The sequence below is a fragment of the Sinohyriopsis cumingii genome, chromosome 12 (genome assembly GCF_028554795.1).
Source record: "Sinohyriopsis cumingii isolate HCF-2022 chromosome 12, ASM2855479v2, whole genome shotgun sequence".
Classification (NCBI taxonomy): domain Eukaryota; kingdom Metazoa; phylum Mollusca; class Bivalvia; order Unionida; family Unionidae; genus Sinohyriopsis; species Sinohyriopsis cumingii.
This window is the reverse complement of record NC_142972.1, coordinates 94,781,863-94,801,615: the sequence shown is the minus strand read 5'-3', so window position 1 is coordinate 94,801,615 and position 19,753 is coordinate 94,781,863. Positions and strand designations below refer to the sequence as shown.

The following is a 19,753-nucleotide window of genomic DNA, read 5'->3' as shown; positions in this document are numbered from 1 at the left end:
TGTATGTATGTATGTACGCTCGCATGCATGTACGTACGTGTGTATGTGTGTGTGTTTCTGTGATTTGGATTGTTAACGTAGCTTTAACAATTGTTCAGTATTATCGCTACGGTGTCTGCAGTGTGGCAGTTTATAGCGATGTCTAGCACTGGGGAATCATGCTCCAGCCATGTAGCATGGTGTCCCACCCAGTCACATTATCCTGACACCAGTCCAAACACTAACCTTTTAATGCTGAGTACCAAGCGAGGCAGCTGTTAATACCATTTTATAAGTCTCTGGTATAACTCGGCCGGGAATCAAACCCACGACCTTCCGCATCCGAGACGGACGTTCTAACCACTAGGCCAGTGGAGCGGCCCGTACGTATGTACCTACGCATGTATGTATGTATGTGTGTATGTATGTATGTATCGACCTTTCCGGTGGCATAAGTGGTTAGAGCGTCCGTCTCGGTATCGAAAGATCTCGGGTTCGAACTCCATCCGAGTCATACCAAAGACTAATAAAAATGTTACTAGCAGCTGCCTGACTGTGCGTTGATCTTTAAGAGGTTACTTTTAGGACTGATCGGCCTGGTTTCAGCTGGTACATGATGCTAGATGTCTGCGGCATAATGTCCCAGTGCTAAATATCATTATTATCTGCCACAATGCAGACATCGTGAAAAGTTGTTAAAGGTATCTTACATATCTATGTCACAAACACACACACACACACTCACATATATATATATATATATATATATATATATATATATATATATATATATATATATATATATATTTATGTGTGTGTGTGTGTGTGTGTGTGTGTGTTTGCGCGTGTGTGTATATATGTGTGTGTGTGTGTATGTCTGTGTGTGTGAAGGGGAAAATTTCTGCCGATCTATGACGAACACATTAGTTGAGACCAGATTTATGGGAACAGGCGTATCAAATCGCCATACTGCCATGTTCGGTAATGTCTTTTCGAGGTGAGAATTTTATTCTTAATTAAGCATTCGTTTATTTAGCCCACATAAGACTGGTAGATACAAAATCTAATTTCGATTCCATAGTGTAAATGTCAAAACTGAAAGATCGCAGAAACGCTGTTACTCAAACTACAAGGTCAAGCTGATCACGACTTTGGCGCCTCTAAAAAAAGTCGGCATATATTATTTATTCTGATTGGTTACGCTAAATATGGGGCGTGTTTCCCACACTAAATTTCCTACTTTTAATATCGCCACATCGAATATTTTAATCAGTCTAAGCTTTTCTGCAATAGAAAATAAGTGTAGAAGACTCTGAAAGTAACTTGGGAGAAATTATGTCGGAAAAGTGTTGTCGATAAAAACCGACGAAAGAATTTGGCGGCAGAAGCGAGGAACGCTGAAAGCTCAAAGGGAGAAAATAGCTCCTGCGACGTATTTTCTCTGAGACGTATCCTTTGTCGTATATGTGAATCTATATGCTACGCATAGAGTTGAGGACCGAAAGAGGCAAAACATAGTTAGGTGGAAGGAACAGCTACAATGGAAGTGGAGTGAACTGAGAAGCAGGTTATACAATTGCACAAGGCATTGACTTCGATTGTTCACTCGATCCTATGATGAACTAAATCTATCAGTAAAACAGAGTGGCTACTTTATATAAATATATGTGTGTTCTTTGTAGTTCGGTGAAAGTTTTATTTCTAGATGCAGACTATATTCCTGATGTAATGAATTCTCACAATTGTTTTATGTAAATAATTAAATTGTTGTTTACATGTACGGGAGCTCGTGTTGGTCTGTTCTATATCTCTGCTCAGATCACTATCTATTCCACCTATAAGTTTCATCACTTATATTTGAATTTACTTGAACGGGGCAATAACACCGAGGGTGGTCAATCTCTAGATAACGAGAACCAAATTAAGCGGACACCTTGAAAGAAGGTACAAACTGCCAACCCACACACCTCTTGCAAGAAGAGGAGACTTTGTGTAAAGTTTCTACAAAGTGGACCTGTGGGTACCCTTACAATATATATTACAATATATATATATATATATATATATATATATATATATATATATATATATATATATATATATATATATATATATATATTTATGTGTGTGCTAGTTAACCAGGTTTTTAAATGTTTTCTGGCAGAATTTACAGTCATTTAAATTATAAGAATATTTCAACTTTTTGTATGAAATGGGCATGCTGTGTTAATTTAGTTAGGCAACTGGAAAAATACATTTTCTCTAAATCACGCCGATGTTAGTGGCTGATGGCGGTCAACCAAACAGTTATCTTCATGCCTAATGTAGCAATTTGCGCTAGACAGTCCACATTAAAGCTATATTTCTGGATAAAATACTAAGTGGCGATAGGCAGTCAAATTTATATTTATGGCTAGTATAATCAGTGGCAGTTTACTGATGCATCATGATTACGTGGACGCCAGACTTCTGGTTCGCCTCTTCCATATGAAACAAAATTAAAAACAACCGGCTGTAGACGACTGAATTTCTGCAAAGGGGAGGGGGACGATAGTACTATATATTTCATACCATTGCAATGTAAATTGCGGATATTTATTTCTGGATTATTGACGTAAGTGGATTTATTATATTGCTTGGTAACCAAAGAAACCCACTGAAACGTATCGTGCAAGAAAGGAAGAAGAAGTAGGCGTACTAGTATGTAATATTACTTAAAAAATAACAATGGTACAGGCAACGATAATAATTAACTGGTTTCGTCTTGAAGATGGTTTTCGTGGTGCTGTTGTTGATGAAGGTGAGGCCGATTAATTCTTCTTTTAGAGGAGTAATGATGCTGTATTTTGCCACAAAAAAGTGCACGTCAGTTCAGTTGCACTACACTTTTTTGGTATATATCTATTTTGGTATATGTCTACGTGATCCTGTTGATTTTGTTTTGGTAAATGTACAAGCTTATTTCAGCAGGCACATGCACATTGCTTACATATGTGTTTTTTTGCACACAAAAAAGCAAATCATAAGTGTTTGCAGCCGAATACAAAATTTAGACTTTATTTATTTCACTTACTTCTTCTTTAACATCTGATATGTAATTCAAAATTATGACGAGTTTTATACTCACGCAGGCCAATCTGGTTCTGGTGCCTTGATATAACCTCGGAAATTGCGTTTAGCTCACATTTCCTTCAGCATGATTTAGACAAATAAAGCACATAAAATGCTGTTTAAAACCTGCCTTCAAAACTTCTACTGAATACTTGTACAATGGCCCTGATGAGGGCGTTTTGTGGCCTCTTGCGGCGGAAGCAACCAGACAAAGCGGATGATACGACCGATCTTGGCTAAAGAAAATTGAACCCGTGCGCAAGCTAAGGTCTTTGAACGAATCTGATGCACTGAGATGCGAATCAAACTAGGTATTTTCATGATAGGTTTGTATGCTATCCTATGCCAAGGGTGCTATAGTATATTTTCTTTATCATTAGTTCCCTTTTCAATTACCATTTATTGATGGACACAGAATGTCATCCGTTTAAATCACAACTTGTGCTAAATCATGTTGTGCGTCCTCTTGTAGCCGATGCAACCAGACACAGCAGATGAGTGTGTGTGCGTCATTTGGATTTTTAACGTAGCTTGAACATTTTTTCCAGTCATATCGCTACGATGTCTGCAGTGTGGCAGTTTATAGTGATGTCTAGCACTGAGGCATCATGCCGCAGACATGAAGCATGCCCCACCCAGCCACATTATCCTAACACTGTGTGCTTATGAATCTAGATCAATGATGAATTTCCACACATTGATCATTTGTGACGCATGAAAATAATGATACAAGGTATTAATAGTTCTCGTTGTATGAATGCATTTAATATGGTACACAATTTTATCGCAATCCCTCCTGTATTCCGTCCCCTTATCTCATGCATTCATGAATACTCGACAAAATACGCATAAATATGAAGCGAGAAAGAAAAAGAATTCGGACTGGATGAAAACCTTGAAACTGAACTAACACAACGTAAGCTACAAGAATACAGTTCGACGTAACTATACGTGTACACTTTCCTTGGGATTTATCTATAGTGTTCATATAATCGACGATAAAATGTTACAATAGACTGTGGACATCATACGGTAAATTTCTGGATTACATGGCACACATACTGTAACATATATGGGGCCTAATGCTTTATTTTTGTTGCTGTTGTTGTAGTTAATTAAACCTATTATAATGTTCTAACAGTCGATTATTATTAAATAAATATGACAATGTCTATTGGCCCCCTTTCTGTCTGTATGTCTGTCTCTGGACCATTCTACCAAAATAAGGGCGAAAATCCATGAAAAGACGAGAGTAGAGGATTTTCCTTTTGATTCTCGCTTGTGTCATACGACTATATCTCTAAACCTATGAATGATGTTGAAAGTAAAGTCAACGAGACCAAACCAACAGAGACAAATAGACAGACGGACAGAGTGACACAGAGACACAAAGAAAGAGAAACAATTTCGCGCTCGGTAGCAATGTTAATCAAAGCAGAATAATGACAGACCAGCTATAAATGTATTAAATATTGTAATAACCGATTGGTTGTTTATCATTTCACTTTCTTTCTACCCACACTTATTTCCATGCGCCGGTACATGAATGGCTGAACGATCAGTGTTTGCAGTGCTCTATTGTCTTTATTAAAACCATCGTTCATGTTTGAATCATAAGTGTTTCTTATATTGATTTAATCTATGTGAATAAAAATAGAAATTCAAAAATAAACCAATGAATTTATCAATATGCAAATGTGCATGTGAATCGCCAGAAAGGACAAAGAACAACAGTTTGTAGCGGAAACACTCGGCAGGGATGTGATGTGTTCATTCACTCGGGCAATATATAGATGCCTGCAGTCAGCCTTAACTCCATTCAGATGGCAAAGATGTGTATTTGTATGTGGTATAGCCTCGTTTCCTTTTACTGAAGCATTTATACATCTCGACGTGACAGTCGCGTGTCTGCCGCATAAAAGGCAAATTTTATTACATATACATTACATACCCACAAAGGGTCTGGCAGTTAAATGAATATCACGCAATCTCACTTCAGAACGCATCACCTTCTTCACATCCTGACGTCATTGTAGCCGCTGGTATACGTTTTGTCCTGAACTTTCAAGCTGCTCACAAAGTGTGAAAAATTGGAGGAATCTAAAATTGTTTTGCCTGCATTGTGAAACACTGTCGTATTCAAGTACTACCAACTTTGCTTTTAATGAGAAGTATAAAATTATGATTTAGAAGAATGAAAATTGCATTTAATAAAAAAAATCCTAGAAAAGGCATTCATTATACTCTGACTCTGTTATCCAGGTCATCATTATGCCGAACATAACTTGAATTCCAAATGATGCATGCAATTCACGAAAAGCAATTAGTACTGTTTTTTTCCTAGCACATAAAAGTACCTTCAAGTCCTTCATTTACTCCCCCCGCCCAGTCGAAACGTTATGCATTCAATTGTCTGTCGAAATTTTATCTTTTATTCTATAATTGTTTGACTGTTACCAGAATTTTAGCTCGTCAGATTTAAAACTAATACATTTCTATGTTGCGAAATTAAAAGCAAAACATATATCATCAGTGAGTGGCCGAAACCTCTGCGATGGCTATTAAACCCCTTATTGCAAACTCTATGGTGGATCTAATATGCGGGAATATAATCGCTATGATGGATCGTAAACTCATGCCTGGAATCTATGAAGTGGATCTAACACATTTGGGTGGAATCGTTGAAACAGATGTTAAACTCGTGCCTGGAATCGCCCTGGTGCATCTAAAACAATCGGTTGGAATCTGTAGAGGATCCAAAACACCTGAATAGAATCTATTTGTAGGGTATAAAACACGTTGATGGATTTCGTACAATACCTTATGACGAAATTATCTGGCAATTTGCTTAAATTATTTCGTTTAAAAACATTATTCATTCGGATTAAATGAATTTAGACCTGTCAGGAGTATTAAACATTTTTTTTTTAAACCATGCACATACGTGAAGAGAATGTAAACGGGTCTCAAACCTTGTTCTATTCTATGCACATCAATACTGTTTACTTTAGGTAATAAGCTCTGCGAGGTTTCGCTTGATTTTTTGGAGGTTTGTTAAGTACCATATTAGTTACTGCTGATACCGGGGTTAGGGAATACCTCACTGATTGATGGATTGACGTCTAGATTGGCTATTAAGTAGATGGATGAATGTATAGACGTATATGTGGGTTAGTGCGTGGATGGATGGAAGGGTTGACGTATTGGTGGTCGGTGTGTAGATCGATATTTTGATTGACGTACACGTTGGTCAGTGAGTAGGCTAATCGATATATTGATATTTTGAGGACTTAATGAGGACATGGAAGGGTTGATTAAATTATGGTTGTGTAAGCGGTTAGCAGGATGGATTATTTGAGGTATAGTTTGGTTAATACGTATATGGCTGGATATATTGACGTAATGTTGGGTCGGCATGGATGGATAAGTTGACGTATAGTTGAATTTATATATATATATATATATATATATATATATATATATATATATATATATATATATATATATATATATATATATATATATATATATATAACTTGAGGCTACATTCAAAATCGATGACGACATAGGTTTAAGTTCTGTCTACACTCATGAATAATATAAGTTTATTAATTAATCGCGTACCATTGTCTCTGATTCTTATCTCATATTGCTTTGCATGAGAAAGGGAGAGATAGAGAGAGAGGTAGAGATCTTCATTTGGATCATATTAGGATGGACTAATAGGCTCACTGACCAGCCAATATAAAGGGAGACAGACCTTCAATCCTATCCATTTTTGGGAGGATTTGTTGAAGACTTTCGCTCAGGTATAAAACTAAATGAAATATTATAATACACCCAAGGTGTATACTGTATGTATTTACTTCTCCATTTATAGCTTTGTGAGATGTTGTGTCTATTTCCCGATAATGGGAAACCTGTGTTGATAATAGGGATTCTTTGTCGATATTGAAGGTCTGTATTGGGGAGATATTTCTGTGACGGTCATTAACAAATTATTAAAGATTTATACAATATTCCTTTCTTCATAGATTAGTCAAATATACATATAATAATATACAAATTAAATTCACACACAAAGATGTATTATGAATGACAAACAATATACACAAAGCAACAGAGAACTTCTGCAGATTGGAAACTGCATTTGCAACAAGATTATATGTTCCCTTGATGTTAATGGTGTATTCCTGCAAGTCTAAACACCATTTCAACAATATATGATTGACATGTTGATAATGAAAGCAATACGCTTGTGATTCCTGAAGACAATATTCGGCGAAGGAACAGAACGAACATAAATTTAAAAGAGTTGCAAAGCCGATATTAAAGCCAATCATTCCTTCTTGATTGCATAATAGTTTCTCTGGTGTTTATTTGGTACATGGGAGGTATGCAAAACATTACGTTCTAAAGCGTTAATGGACAAGGTTGGTTCGTGTCCTTTAAATATATGTCCGACTGCAATATTGACTGCAAAGGCAGACGGATAGTACTATGTTAAAATATATACCAATGGATCAAAAACAAACAACCCACCAAGAACAGCAGCAGCAATAGTCATCCCTGAATCTGAATTCAATATACAAACGGGATCCAGATTACCTGACTATTGCTCCATTTACACCACTGAAGTCTGGGCTATACTTGAATCACTACAATGGATCAAAGACAACCAATTACCTAAAGCAGTCATTATAAGCGATTCCCTAAGCGTTATCAAATCGATCCAAAATCGCAATACACACTCTAGGGAACAATTCATCGACAGAGCATGCCAATTAATCGACGATATCACCACAGCACATCAATTAGTCGAGCTCATGTGGATACCGTCGCACATTGGAATCTCTGGCAACGAAACACCAAACAAAGTTGCAAAAACCAAACTAGGAGATCAAAACTCTATCAAGCTTAACTATAGCTCTACAGAAGCAATAAGCTTCGCACAAACATATATAGATCAAACATGGCAAGATTTTTGGAACTCCTCCACAAAAGGTAAAAAGCACCATGAAACCCCCAAAAGCGTAGATAGGAACATACAGCTACCTAAAGGTACATATTTAGAACAGAAAACCATAAACAGGATAATACCCAGAAAACCTAAACCAGCAAACAGTTATGGAAGTTTTTATAGGACCCAAACCAGCAACCATTAACTGCTTTAACTGCCACACCACCGAAGATCTACACCACCTATTCAGTATATGCCCAAAATATCAACCCGCTCGGAAAATATTTATCAAAAACCAAAAAGAGATTGGATCTCCTCACACATACCCAGAGTTGCTTGTGGACTCTAATAAAAATAAACAATCAGCATATAAAAATATAAACAAATTGATAGGCTCAGCAGGACTTAGGAACAAAATATAATTACTATCCCCACAAAACCAAAAGACCCAGTAACTAGCTAAATAAATTTAGAAGCCACCACATAAAAACTCATAACATATCATTCAATTTTATAAAAGCATTAATAAATAATTCACTTAGAAGCAACTATAAAAAACTAAGAAAACCGCAAAATCGGATGTCCTAGATGTCCTTAACGAACTGTGTAATCGGCTAGGACTCCGGTCTCTTGCTAAATAAAGTATAAATAACATTCAATCTCTAAAACCATTAATTAATAAATGACTTCAAGAGGTAATATTTAAAAAATTATAAATAACATAACGTATGAAGCACACCCTAAACACCTCGACTAGTAATACCATAATAACATTGAAAATCTCTCTTCATACATGATTTCTACTAAAAACCTCTATAAGCAGCATAGAACATCCCCCTCCTTTTAGAACATTTTGAAGAAGAAAAAAAAATCGAAAAAAAAATCGCAAGAAACACCAGGCAAATGCAACAAGAAACCAGCGATGTAAAGCAGCAGGACCGTTCCCGAGCTCTCCTTCCCACTAATGACAGCCAACCATTCAACTGTAAGGGTCCTTTATGGACCCACAGATTGAGGCCAAACTATCAGGGTTCCTTGAATCCATAAAAGCCTGGGGGAGGTGGCACCATCTCCTTACCCAGGAACAACTAGCAGGCTGCGGTGCAGTCAGAAAAAAGGGGCACATGCACAATTGTGCGCACGCCACTATAATTGAACTCAACAAAAAAAATGTGTTGCCTTTATTTGATGTTTGTTGATCTACAACTTAATTATGATTTTTTGGGTGCTATGGGTAGTTTTGATTGGATTACATAATCGAAGTTGTGTGGGTGAGATGGGTAGTGTTGGACTGACTACATACTTATGGGTACAAGATAAAACCTTTATTTAGAATATCTCAAAATGCTTGTGATACATTTACTTGGACACCAATTTTAAATTGTCGTTTGAAATGTACTTGTATATGTGAAAGTTAAACGCTTTAAACGAAAAGGAAAATAGTAAGCTTAAAATTAAAGGTAATACAATTCATCATGCTGAAAATATTAATTGTATTTTAGTGATAAACCGAAATAAGAGAAGGCTTAGAGCCTGATGGAATAAAGCTTAGAATCAAACTTCCTACATTTTGTGTATGTCGATTTTCCGTTTTATGTAATTAGGAGGATTTTTACGTCAAAAAAGTGATGAGAAAGAGGATACTTTTTTGTTGCTAAATATATGTCATCATCAGGGACATTAGCACAATCATCGTCAGCCCACTTGTCTTTGTCAGTCTGATTAATGGTCTAACCACATTTGTTCGCAACATCCTCATTACCTTTATGCTAATATTTAAAAATCCCTCTCTTCTTTGTTGCATCCAGCTTGTTGTTTATGTCGTCTTATAAAGCCCAATGACAAGCATTAACTTATGTAGGAAAGTATGATTTATAGTTTTAACTACTTCTCATATGTTTTACAATTTGTATCCATATCCTGCCTCTGTTCTATCTCCCTCTCCCTCACACTCTCGTACTCTATCTATTAGCAAAGAAAAAAATGACCATACCACCTTTATTGAAAAGAAGGAAATGTTTTTATCCGTTTGGCCTTTGTCAAGAAATGATGCCATTTGCCTGCTATTCACGTATTTCAAATTGCAATCGCTTATTCACCTCTAGATCACACACAGGCTACACATAAATCGTTTTCAGATATATTTTGCTTTTGTTGTATCACAAAGCTGCATTAAGCAAAAGAGTTTTGCCGCACAATCTTCATTGTAGTTTGATAATAACCTAATTTGTCATTTAAAAGATTTATGGAAAATGCATTACATTATATAAACAAACGCATTTGTTTGCTCTTGTCGTTTCCACCCTTTATACTTTTTATGTATGTGTTTTGTGAAACAACATCGTCTAAATCTAGGTAAATAAAGGGACAATAATATGCGTACATGTTTAGAACTGACGAATAATTCCAATTAAATCAGTCTGATTGCGGAATGCATATTGTTTAGCTATTGAAAAACGTGATAATTACGGATTGATATATTGATCACGTATAAGACTTAAATGTAAATGACTTTTTAAAAATATTAAAATGTAATGCAGCATATGCGAACAGCACAATTCTGGATATATTCAGCAGTGGATAGATGAAAAGAAACACTAATATTACAGAGAACAAATGACGGCATTGGGTACTAAACAGCAGCAAATGCACAATTTAATTTAAAATATTTAACATAAAGACACCATTTTGAAAATATACCCATGTGATTACAATGCATCCTTGTATCAATTATAACTGTCGTAGCAAAATGTATTCAAATCAAAAAGTTTATTTTCCGACTAGATCCATTATTCGGAAATTCAAAGTCATGCTAAATCAATCTCGCATTATAAACAAAAACCCTACTTACCTTTCCATTTTAGGCAAACAGAGAAGCGGTTAAAGATAAAGAACATTCCCTTAAATATGGAAGCAACGCAAACTAAAAAATATTTTAATTAATGAACAGAAGTTTAGTTAATGAAAACCATCCAATTATGCAATGGGTGATATGGAAGGTTTATGATAATCTAATGTTTATATGTTTTCCTTCAGTTGAGAAAACTAAGAGACCTGAGGCTAAGGGACATATTCCTAAGCTCAGATTCATCTAACCTACTACTACTACTAATAATAATAATAATAATAATGACACCATTGTTTATGAGACCAATACAGCGTACACTAAATCTTGTTATGAAATTTAAACAAGGCACCTCGACAAAAAAGGACTTAAGAGGCAGTTGTCATTTAAAAACAGTTTTGACATTAAATTTCATGAAGGTCATTATTTAATGACATTTATAATTCCAAAGTCTCCAACCACACCTTCTCAATATCAAGTAGTAACGGTAGGCAAGTTTTGCTATACGCACAATGGTGTTTTTCTGAATAATGCTCACGTGTTTGTGCATATAAAATCCAGGTATATTCTACGCGAGATAATCGATGCAGAAGTGAACACTGGGGGTTGATGATATTGAGTAGTATATTTGAAAAGTTTAAAAGCAAGCATTGTCTTGTGTGAATAGTTTTTAATTTTTAAATCTCGAGCTAAGGCTCGTTCGATCATTCCATATTGCTAAATGGTTGTCTTTATGTGACTGAAGGAAGTGTGAATGTATGCGTCTTCTTGCGTTTGGTCAACAAGTCCTGGGATTTTATCTAACAGACAAATTGACTTTCACATTATTTTTAAGTTATCGTTTGAAACGCACATGCATATGTAAAAGGTATATGCTTTAAACGAAAATGAAAATAAATTTAAAATTAATGTTTAGAGAGTTGCATTACTTGTATTTTAGAGAAAAACGAATCTCACCCCGAAAAGATAGAAGGCTTAGAGTTTGATGGAATAAAGCTTAGACATCGACGTCAATCACCCGTTATGCGTTGAACACTTCTAATTTCCAATGGTTTATTCATCTCATGTACAATGTTTGAATGATGCGAACGTACACATAAGGAGCTAGAACTCTCTTCAATATTTTTCTTGCTTTTGTTATATCAGGAAGCTATAATAATCACAGGGAGTTCTCCGTATAAAGATATTATATAGTTTACAGAACCTTAATTACAAAATGTTATGAAAAATCCAATACCTGTATAACCAGCGCATGTGTTTGCTTTTGTTATATTTGCTCTTCCTTCTTTATATGTTTGTGTTTTCTGAAACAGCTTTGATTAAAACTATACAAATATGGGGACAACAGAATGTTCAAATGCTTAGAACTGATGAATAATCATATTGCAATCAGCAGATTGCGCAATGCATATAATTTCCTCATAGCCAAACGTGATAATTATGGATTTATATATTGATCAGGTATAACAGTTAAAGAAAAATGAGTTCGTAAATATTTTAGAATAGAAATGCAATCAAAATGAGAACAGCAAACTCCTGGATACATTCAGCACTAAATGAAAGGATATAGTAATATTACAGACAGCAAATGCGTATTAAGTTGGCATTGTGTATCAAACAACAGTAAGATTATTCCACCATTTTGAAAATATGCCTCTGTGCACAAAAGGGAAATGTTTATTATAAGATAATATTTGGTGGACAATATGTGGATAATCAGAATTGAACTCTGTGGGATATTCCAAGTTCTAAAATTTGCACCTGCCATTTCACTTCATAGCAATGGTTTAATTATGACAAAATTCGACAAATCGACAGTTTCATTCTCTTGACTATTATTTAGACGAGACATTTAGTCCATATAAACATGAAATCAAAAACACTTTAGTTATTGAGTCTGCGATTGTTACGTTCTTAATTACGTTCTTAATAAATCCATAGGACACTTCTCAGAATTGTGTTTTTCATCTGATGCATTGTAGTGTAGTATCACATTTTAAGCTGTGAACAAATTTAAATCTAATGTTGTTTTACGATTTCGTGCAGTCCGTATCTTTCCAATGTCGATACACTGGCAAGTTGCGCAGTTGTGCGATAGTTATTATTTGTTTTGGAGGGATTGAATACACAATGATGAGTTGGTTGTATTAGATGTTTTCGACGGTCAACTTAATTATGGTTGTTTGGGTGCTATGGGTAGTACTGAATGGATTACATAATCGTAGTTGTGTTGGTGAGATTGGTAGTGTTGGACGGATTACATAATTATGGGTACAAGATAAAACCTTTATTTAGAATATATCAAAATTGTTGTCACACGTTTATTTTCGGCGTGTACATAATAGTAAATTAGGATTACACCACTGATGTCACTAATACTACTTATCCTGTTGTGCCATCCTATATATTCTTAAATGCTATGCAATGTGAGGTAATACAACTGATTGAGTTCGTGTTGTATGGCATTGTATAGTGATGTTTACCACCGGGGCATCATGCCGCAGATATGTATCATTTGGTCCCACCCAGTCTTATTATCTTGATATTAAGCCGAACAGTCGTAACACTAACAGACAGCTGCTTGTCCTATTATATATGATTTTGGTCTGATTCGTCAGATGTTTCTGAACCTACGACATTCCGCATTCGAGACAGACGCTCTAACCACTTAGCTCACTGAAGCAGTCTATTGAAATGGTAAAAATGCATAATTATATCAATGATAACTTTGGGAGGAAACCTTATTCAAAGGAAGTGTTGGCAGCTTTCAATACAACCACTACTCAGTCTTTCAAAGTCGTGTTCTTTCTGTCTTCTATTTTGAAAAACAAGCTATCCAGCCTTTAAGTTTTAAGCAAACATAGAATAGATACAGAATAAAAAAACAGTCGATTAAATATGGAATCAATGGAAACTAAAATATATATAAATAATCTAGAGAAGCTTTGTCAGTAAAAGCAAATCTTATATATAATGGGTGTCATGAAACAATTTATGAAAATCGTACGTTTACAGGTTTCTTTTCACTTGGTGTATATGTCAAGAAACATGAGGCCCCTGAGACGTACATTTATATCCAATAAATATATGAATCTCACTTACTAGCAAAGATTTGACATTAAATTGATGACGGTCATTTTTCTAATTAGGAAAACGTTGATTTCGGAGCTTATCAAGTTAATTTCATTAATTCATCTGCAGAGAAGCTATGCTTACATTGACCTTAGCCGCATTCGATCACTAGTCCTCAGGTGCATTCATCGCAAACTAATGTTGGTTCTTTCCACTATACCACATGTGTACATTGCACACAAATACGGCTTAATTGGTGATGACATAGCTACATTGGCTTCGACTGCAGATAGGCATCTAATCATCCTCAACATGTGTATATAATTTGTATTACATTTTCATGCGTAGAATGCCTAGCTAGAGTGAATCAACATTTAACTCTATTGTTTTAACATATAAGAGTTAGCTACTTAGGAATCATCTCTTGTACTGTATATTATTCGTTGACGTAACGTCCTATGATCAACATATATAAGGATTCTATTCAATATAATACGTGACTGTTTTAGGGAAATTAATTCTCATTTACCCCAATTGCAATCTGATATTATTCTAAATATTAACATAGACACTGATATGCGGTGCTCTATTAAAGGTGAATCAGTATACATTCATATGCAATAACGTAAGCCTCATACACTTTAAAGTGCTTAGCTTCGTATATTCTGAAAACATGCCATTGTTATTTTCTTTATTTGTTTCTGTCATTTAGGGAAGTCGGAAATGATGCTTCTGCAGCAGAAATCGCAAGTCCTCTTTCTGTTAGCGGGTTTACATAAAATTATCTGCATAAAATGTTAAAATTAAATTGTCACTTGAATGGAATCGCTGAAAACATTTGCTATCATAGGACGCAGGTTGTTTAAATTGCTAACAATTCATAATTCCCTTATTCCTGTTATGTGACTGGAAGTTCCTGCTGCAGAAATTACTCACCGTAGACTTAACGGAAGGAAGTCACATCACCAGAGCTACAGGAATTGCAAGATACAAAAACGTATTCTAAATGGTTATAAATCTCAAAAAATCCAATGAACCAAGATACTAAAATGATCAGAACCATACACGTATAAATAAATAGTGCATCACTTTGTGGAAGTATCAAAGGAATGATAAGGCCTCAGTATGCACTTTGCTAAGTCCAAAAACCAGAATCTCAACCAATACAAGCACCACCATGTTTAAAGATTGCTGATCCTGTATAAGACGGCAAAGTTTCACTATAATGCGCGGAAATGTAACACCTGTATAGGCCGTAATAGGTATACGAAACGGTAGAAATGATATTAAAATTCAATACCTATACGAAATTTCATTTTCTGACTTTCATTGCGGCAATACTGTAGGTTATGGTATTGCTGAGTCAAGTAACCATGATTCTAATATACATCTCCTAAATCCAAAAAAGCGAATCAACGAATTCTGTTAAAGTAACGTACATGAAGCATATATATATATATATATATATATATATATATATATATATATATATATATATATATATATATATATATATATGACTTTTCGCAACGTCCAGCTACGGAAATAGTACAATGCAATTAAGCTGACACTGTCAAGACATTATTATTCAAACATTCAAAAATTTCTCATCAAATTCTCACTTTAATTTTTATATAAGGATTATATTTCTACTTCAATTCCAATTTTACGCTACGGTAGGCATGGTATACTTACAATTCCATGATTTGAAAAAGATGTCTCATAACATACTTGAATATAAGATTTGAATTTATCTCTTGAAATATTGTAACCTTTTGGAAATGATAATGCGAACAGTATTCTAATCACTTCGAACTTGTCTTGTTTCAGAAATAGTTACCACTTTGGAATGTAACTAGGATATTGATACGTTTCCTGGATATCACAATGGACGTTAGTATATTAAAAATCTCAAAAGTGCTGCCGTGTGGATGACCGATCATGGACCCTTACTATTAGAAGACTTTACGGATTTCATCCTTAGTATTAGGAAATAAGATTTCGATTCCGAAATGTCGCGAGGAAATATTTTATGTTCAATTGGTCTTCTAATTGTTCTTACTATTGGAATGAGTGAATCAAGGTCGTGTAATTTGGAGGGCACGTCTTATATATGTACAAATATATCACATATAGAAGATTTTCAACTTTACTTGCCAATCCTTGTACAGAAAGTAACGCTTATTGGAACGAGGACTATCAAAGAGTCCTTTCCTAATGACCTTTTCCAAGATATCAGTTGGACAAATGTATCGGAACTTTCCCTTCATATGTTCACACGTATACTTTCAATTGATAAATCCTTTTTGAAAGGACTGAACCACTTGAGATCTTTATCGATATCAGAATGCTACTATCTTCAAGTCATTGATTCTGCATTATTTGACTCTACTCCTGATCTTGAAACATTACATCTTGATGGGAACCTCATGTTGAGATTATCTGCTGTCGAAAATGCTCTGAAAGGAAAAGTCAATAAATTGAAGAATCTGTCATTACATCATCTTCAAGCAGAAGTTCATGAAGCTGGTTTCATCGGTAAAAACTTTATGAATGCTCTTGAAGGAAAACAGCTTCTATACCTTGATGTCAGTTATGCCAATATAGCGGGAATTTCTTCAAATGATAGCTTACACGATGTATTATACAATTTAAGATATTTGAATATATCACATTCCAAACTTCCTTGCTATAGGTTAATGCGATTTGGGATCCGTGGTCCCCTCCCAAATCTTGAGGTGGCAGACTTTAGTGGATGTCCAACGTACATAACGAATCCTAGGGTAAACACAGTCAACATTCACAAATGTAGTTTGCCTCCAGAACTGAAATACTTATTTCTTGAAAATATTTTCTCATATCAAAGAGAACTACGCTTACAATTTGAAGAGCAATATACTAATTGCAGCTTGTGTAATCGTTTGGAAGTCCTTGATTTTAGCAATAACAGACTTACTCATTTCAACGTGACAATAACAGGAGTAGAGTGTTTCCTTAGACTGGTAAAGTTCAACCTTTCCAAGAACGGTATGGAGTACATATCACCATCAGTGGTAAGTAGTGTCTCAGCACTGAAGGTCTTGGATATGTCTGAAAACCAGCTGTATAAAATGCAACATATGGGTGATTTCAATAACTTACTGCGGAAGAACTTGATGCTGGAAATACTATATCTTCGAAATAACCAACTTAGTTTTATTCCAAACAACTTCCTCATTTCCAATACCAGATTGCTGCTTCTTGATTTAAGAGACAATGACATTAACAAATTTAGTATCAACTTTAGACATTTCTTGAACTTGAAGATCATAGATTTAGGTAAAAATCGGCTAGGAGGTCTGTTTTCTAGTATGTATCAAACATTGGAAGTACTTTATTCATATCAAGCAAACAATAACGGAAGCACACTTAGCTTCTTAAATAATAATCTTATTTTGCAGTCGCTTGATAGGAAAAGTATTACAGAAAGGTATAAATATGGTAACAATATCAACGTGAGTTTGTGTCTTGAAGTCAAATGTAAGACTATTCCACAATACCTAACGATTGATTTATCTGAAAATCCCATCGACTGCAGGTGTGAAAATGAAGGCTTTCTGAAATGGGCTGTCAATACAAAAATACGATTCGTCAATTCGGAAAGTTTGGTTTGTAATTATGGAAATAGGAATTCTCTCCTTGACAGGAAGTTACACGAAAGCGTTGAATTTGATTGTCTGCTTCCTGCCCTTCTCATCAAAGCTATTTCAGCAATTCTTTCCGTCATTGTGATTTTCAGCATTGTAATTCTCGTGGTTCGTAAGATTCACTTGAATCGTCGCAAGGCTCAAAATATTGAAATTCTAAAAAGGGAGATTAGAAACCGTCATCATAATTTCAGGTACGTGGCATTTATTCCCTACTCCAGTCATGATTACGATGTTGTTGAAAATAATATATTACCAGCTCTTAGGACCTCCATAAAGAAAAGACTGGATACAGACAAGGAAGTTCTTTGCACTGGAATGGAAAATTTCATACCTGGTATGCTCATCATAGATGAAATACACAGATGCATCGATGAATGTTTAGTTGTAGTTCCCATTATAACATCAGGTTTCATTCAATCGCCATGGAGCCAGAACGAATGTTCAGTTGCGATTCAAAAACATAGAAAAGTATTGATTTTGATGGAGAAACAGACAGATATATCACATGCCGGGACAACGGTTACAAATCTGATTGAGAATTACACAAGAGCAACATGGTCGAATAAGGAGGGGCAATTTGTGATTCATCCGCCGTTGAATGTTGTTTGTGATAGAATAATTACTGTAGCTGCTGAAACCCTAAATAAACAAAAACATTATCAACGTCAAAGGCCAGGTAATTTAATTCCATTACTTGAGGAGAATCCACCGTAATAGCCCCGACATATATGCACAGTAAAATGTATCTGATTGATGGACAAGTAGAACGTTTTCTTAAGGTGTTTTATTCGATATATTACTGACAATTCACCCCGATCCTGAACGTTATCAAAAGTTTCATATATGGATGGAGAAGACCGTGTGTAACAGAGCAGAATAATGCGCTGTGTTTTTCAGACTTCACAGCTTCTGTTTTGTCTTCTTTCTTAATTTGCTACCTTCGCATAGATAATAAACAATGTCTTTGAAAAGTTCGTCATAATTCTGCTATAAGTTTACACAGACGTATTACCCTGAAGTTTTTTATCGCATTCGACAAGGTCAGAGAGCGCGGAACTGAGACTATGTAGTTGAAACTTTGTCTCCTACTTGTATCATGCGCTTGTTTTATTAATTATATATACAACAACTTCACGTCTGTGGAATGTTATTGCATCAGAATGAAAAAATTCTTCCATTGTTGTTTCACACGTGAATAAACATTTTACTGTCGTGAAGATCGTTGTTTTATTTGAAATATGATTTCACAGGTAAACTTAAGTTCCTGATCTGATGAGACTGTTTCATATTATAAAAGTATATTCCCGTACATTAAAAAGACATAGTTTTGCTTTTTACGTTTCCCCACACCTAAAGCCATATCCAGGTTACATATAAATTTTATCCTTTAAAATCCACATGTATCATTGCAATCCGTGTATAATACGTTTTATTCGTTTTGTTTCAAAACATCTTGTTATGGTGTTGGTGTTGTACATGTAACTCGGGAATTCAGCATGATGGTAGAAGATTAGTTTCTTTCATTGCGAATAGTCTTCAACACCCGATCCATGATTTAGCATTTGAAGAACTAATACTGTTTGGGCGAAAAGGCATACAAATGATAGCAAGGAAACAAAGATAAAAATATTCACAATACCCAGATTGACAACTGTTATATCAAACATGTATAAGTAAAACATTGTCAGTTGCGAGTTTAATACATTTAAGCCACAAATCACACGGCAAATATCACTATTTCCATAGACATTGGATTAAAAAGTATGTGAGAGTTAAAAAAATATTTGATATTACAAAACAGATTTATAGGATTTGTTTTGTCGTCTGTCTTAATTTGCTACATTCACCTAGATAAACTTGCACATGTTTGCAGCCACATGTTCCATCAGTTACACAGACTTAGTACCATGAAGTTAATATCGCAGTCGTTGAGGACAGAACAGGTGGAGTTAAGACCATTTATTGACAAAACGTCTCTTCCTTGTATCAGACACCCATCTTAATAATTAGACTTGGTTTAACTTCACTCCAATAGAATGTTATTACATCGAAGTGAACTAATTCTTCTAAACGTATGAAACATATGTGGAAACATTT

General features: G+C 35.0%; 1 protein-coding gene across 2 annotated transcripts in view; it reads left to right on the top strand.

Annotated features, from left to right (window-relative positions):
- LOC149787009 (toll-like receptor 1) overlaps positions 1-18,868 on the top strand; it is a 42,253-nt gene extending 23,385 nt beyond the window's left edge. For both annotated transcript variants that reach the window (XM_089977557.1, XM_089977556.1), the window contains exon 2: positions 15,798-18,868. In XM_089977557.1, the coding sequence (XP_089833683.1) occupies positions 15,980-18,370 (2,391 nt within the window). In that variant the 5' untranslated portion in view covers positions 15,798-15,979 and the 3' untranslated portion in view covers positions 18,371-18,868. The remainder of the gene's footprint in view (positions 1-15,797) is intronic.
- The last annotated feature ends 885 nt before the right edge of the window (positions 18,869-19,753 follow it).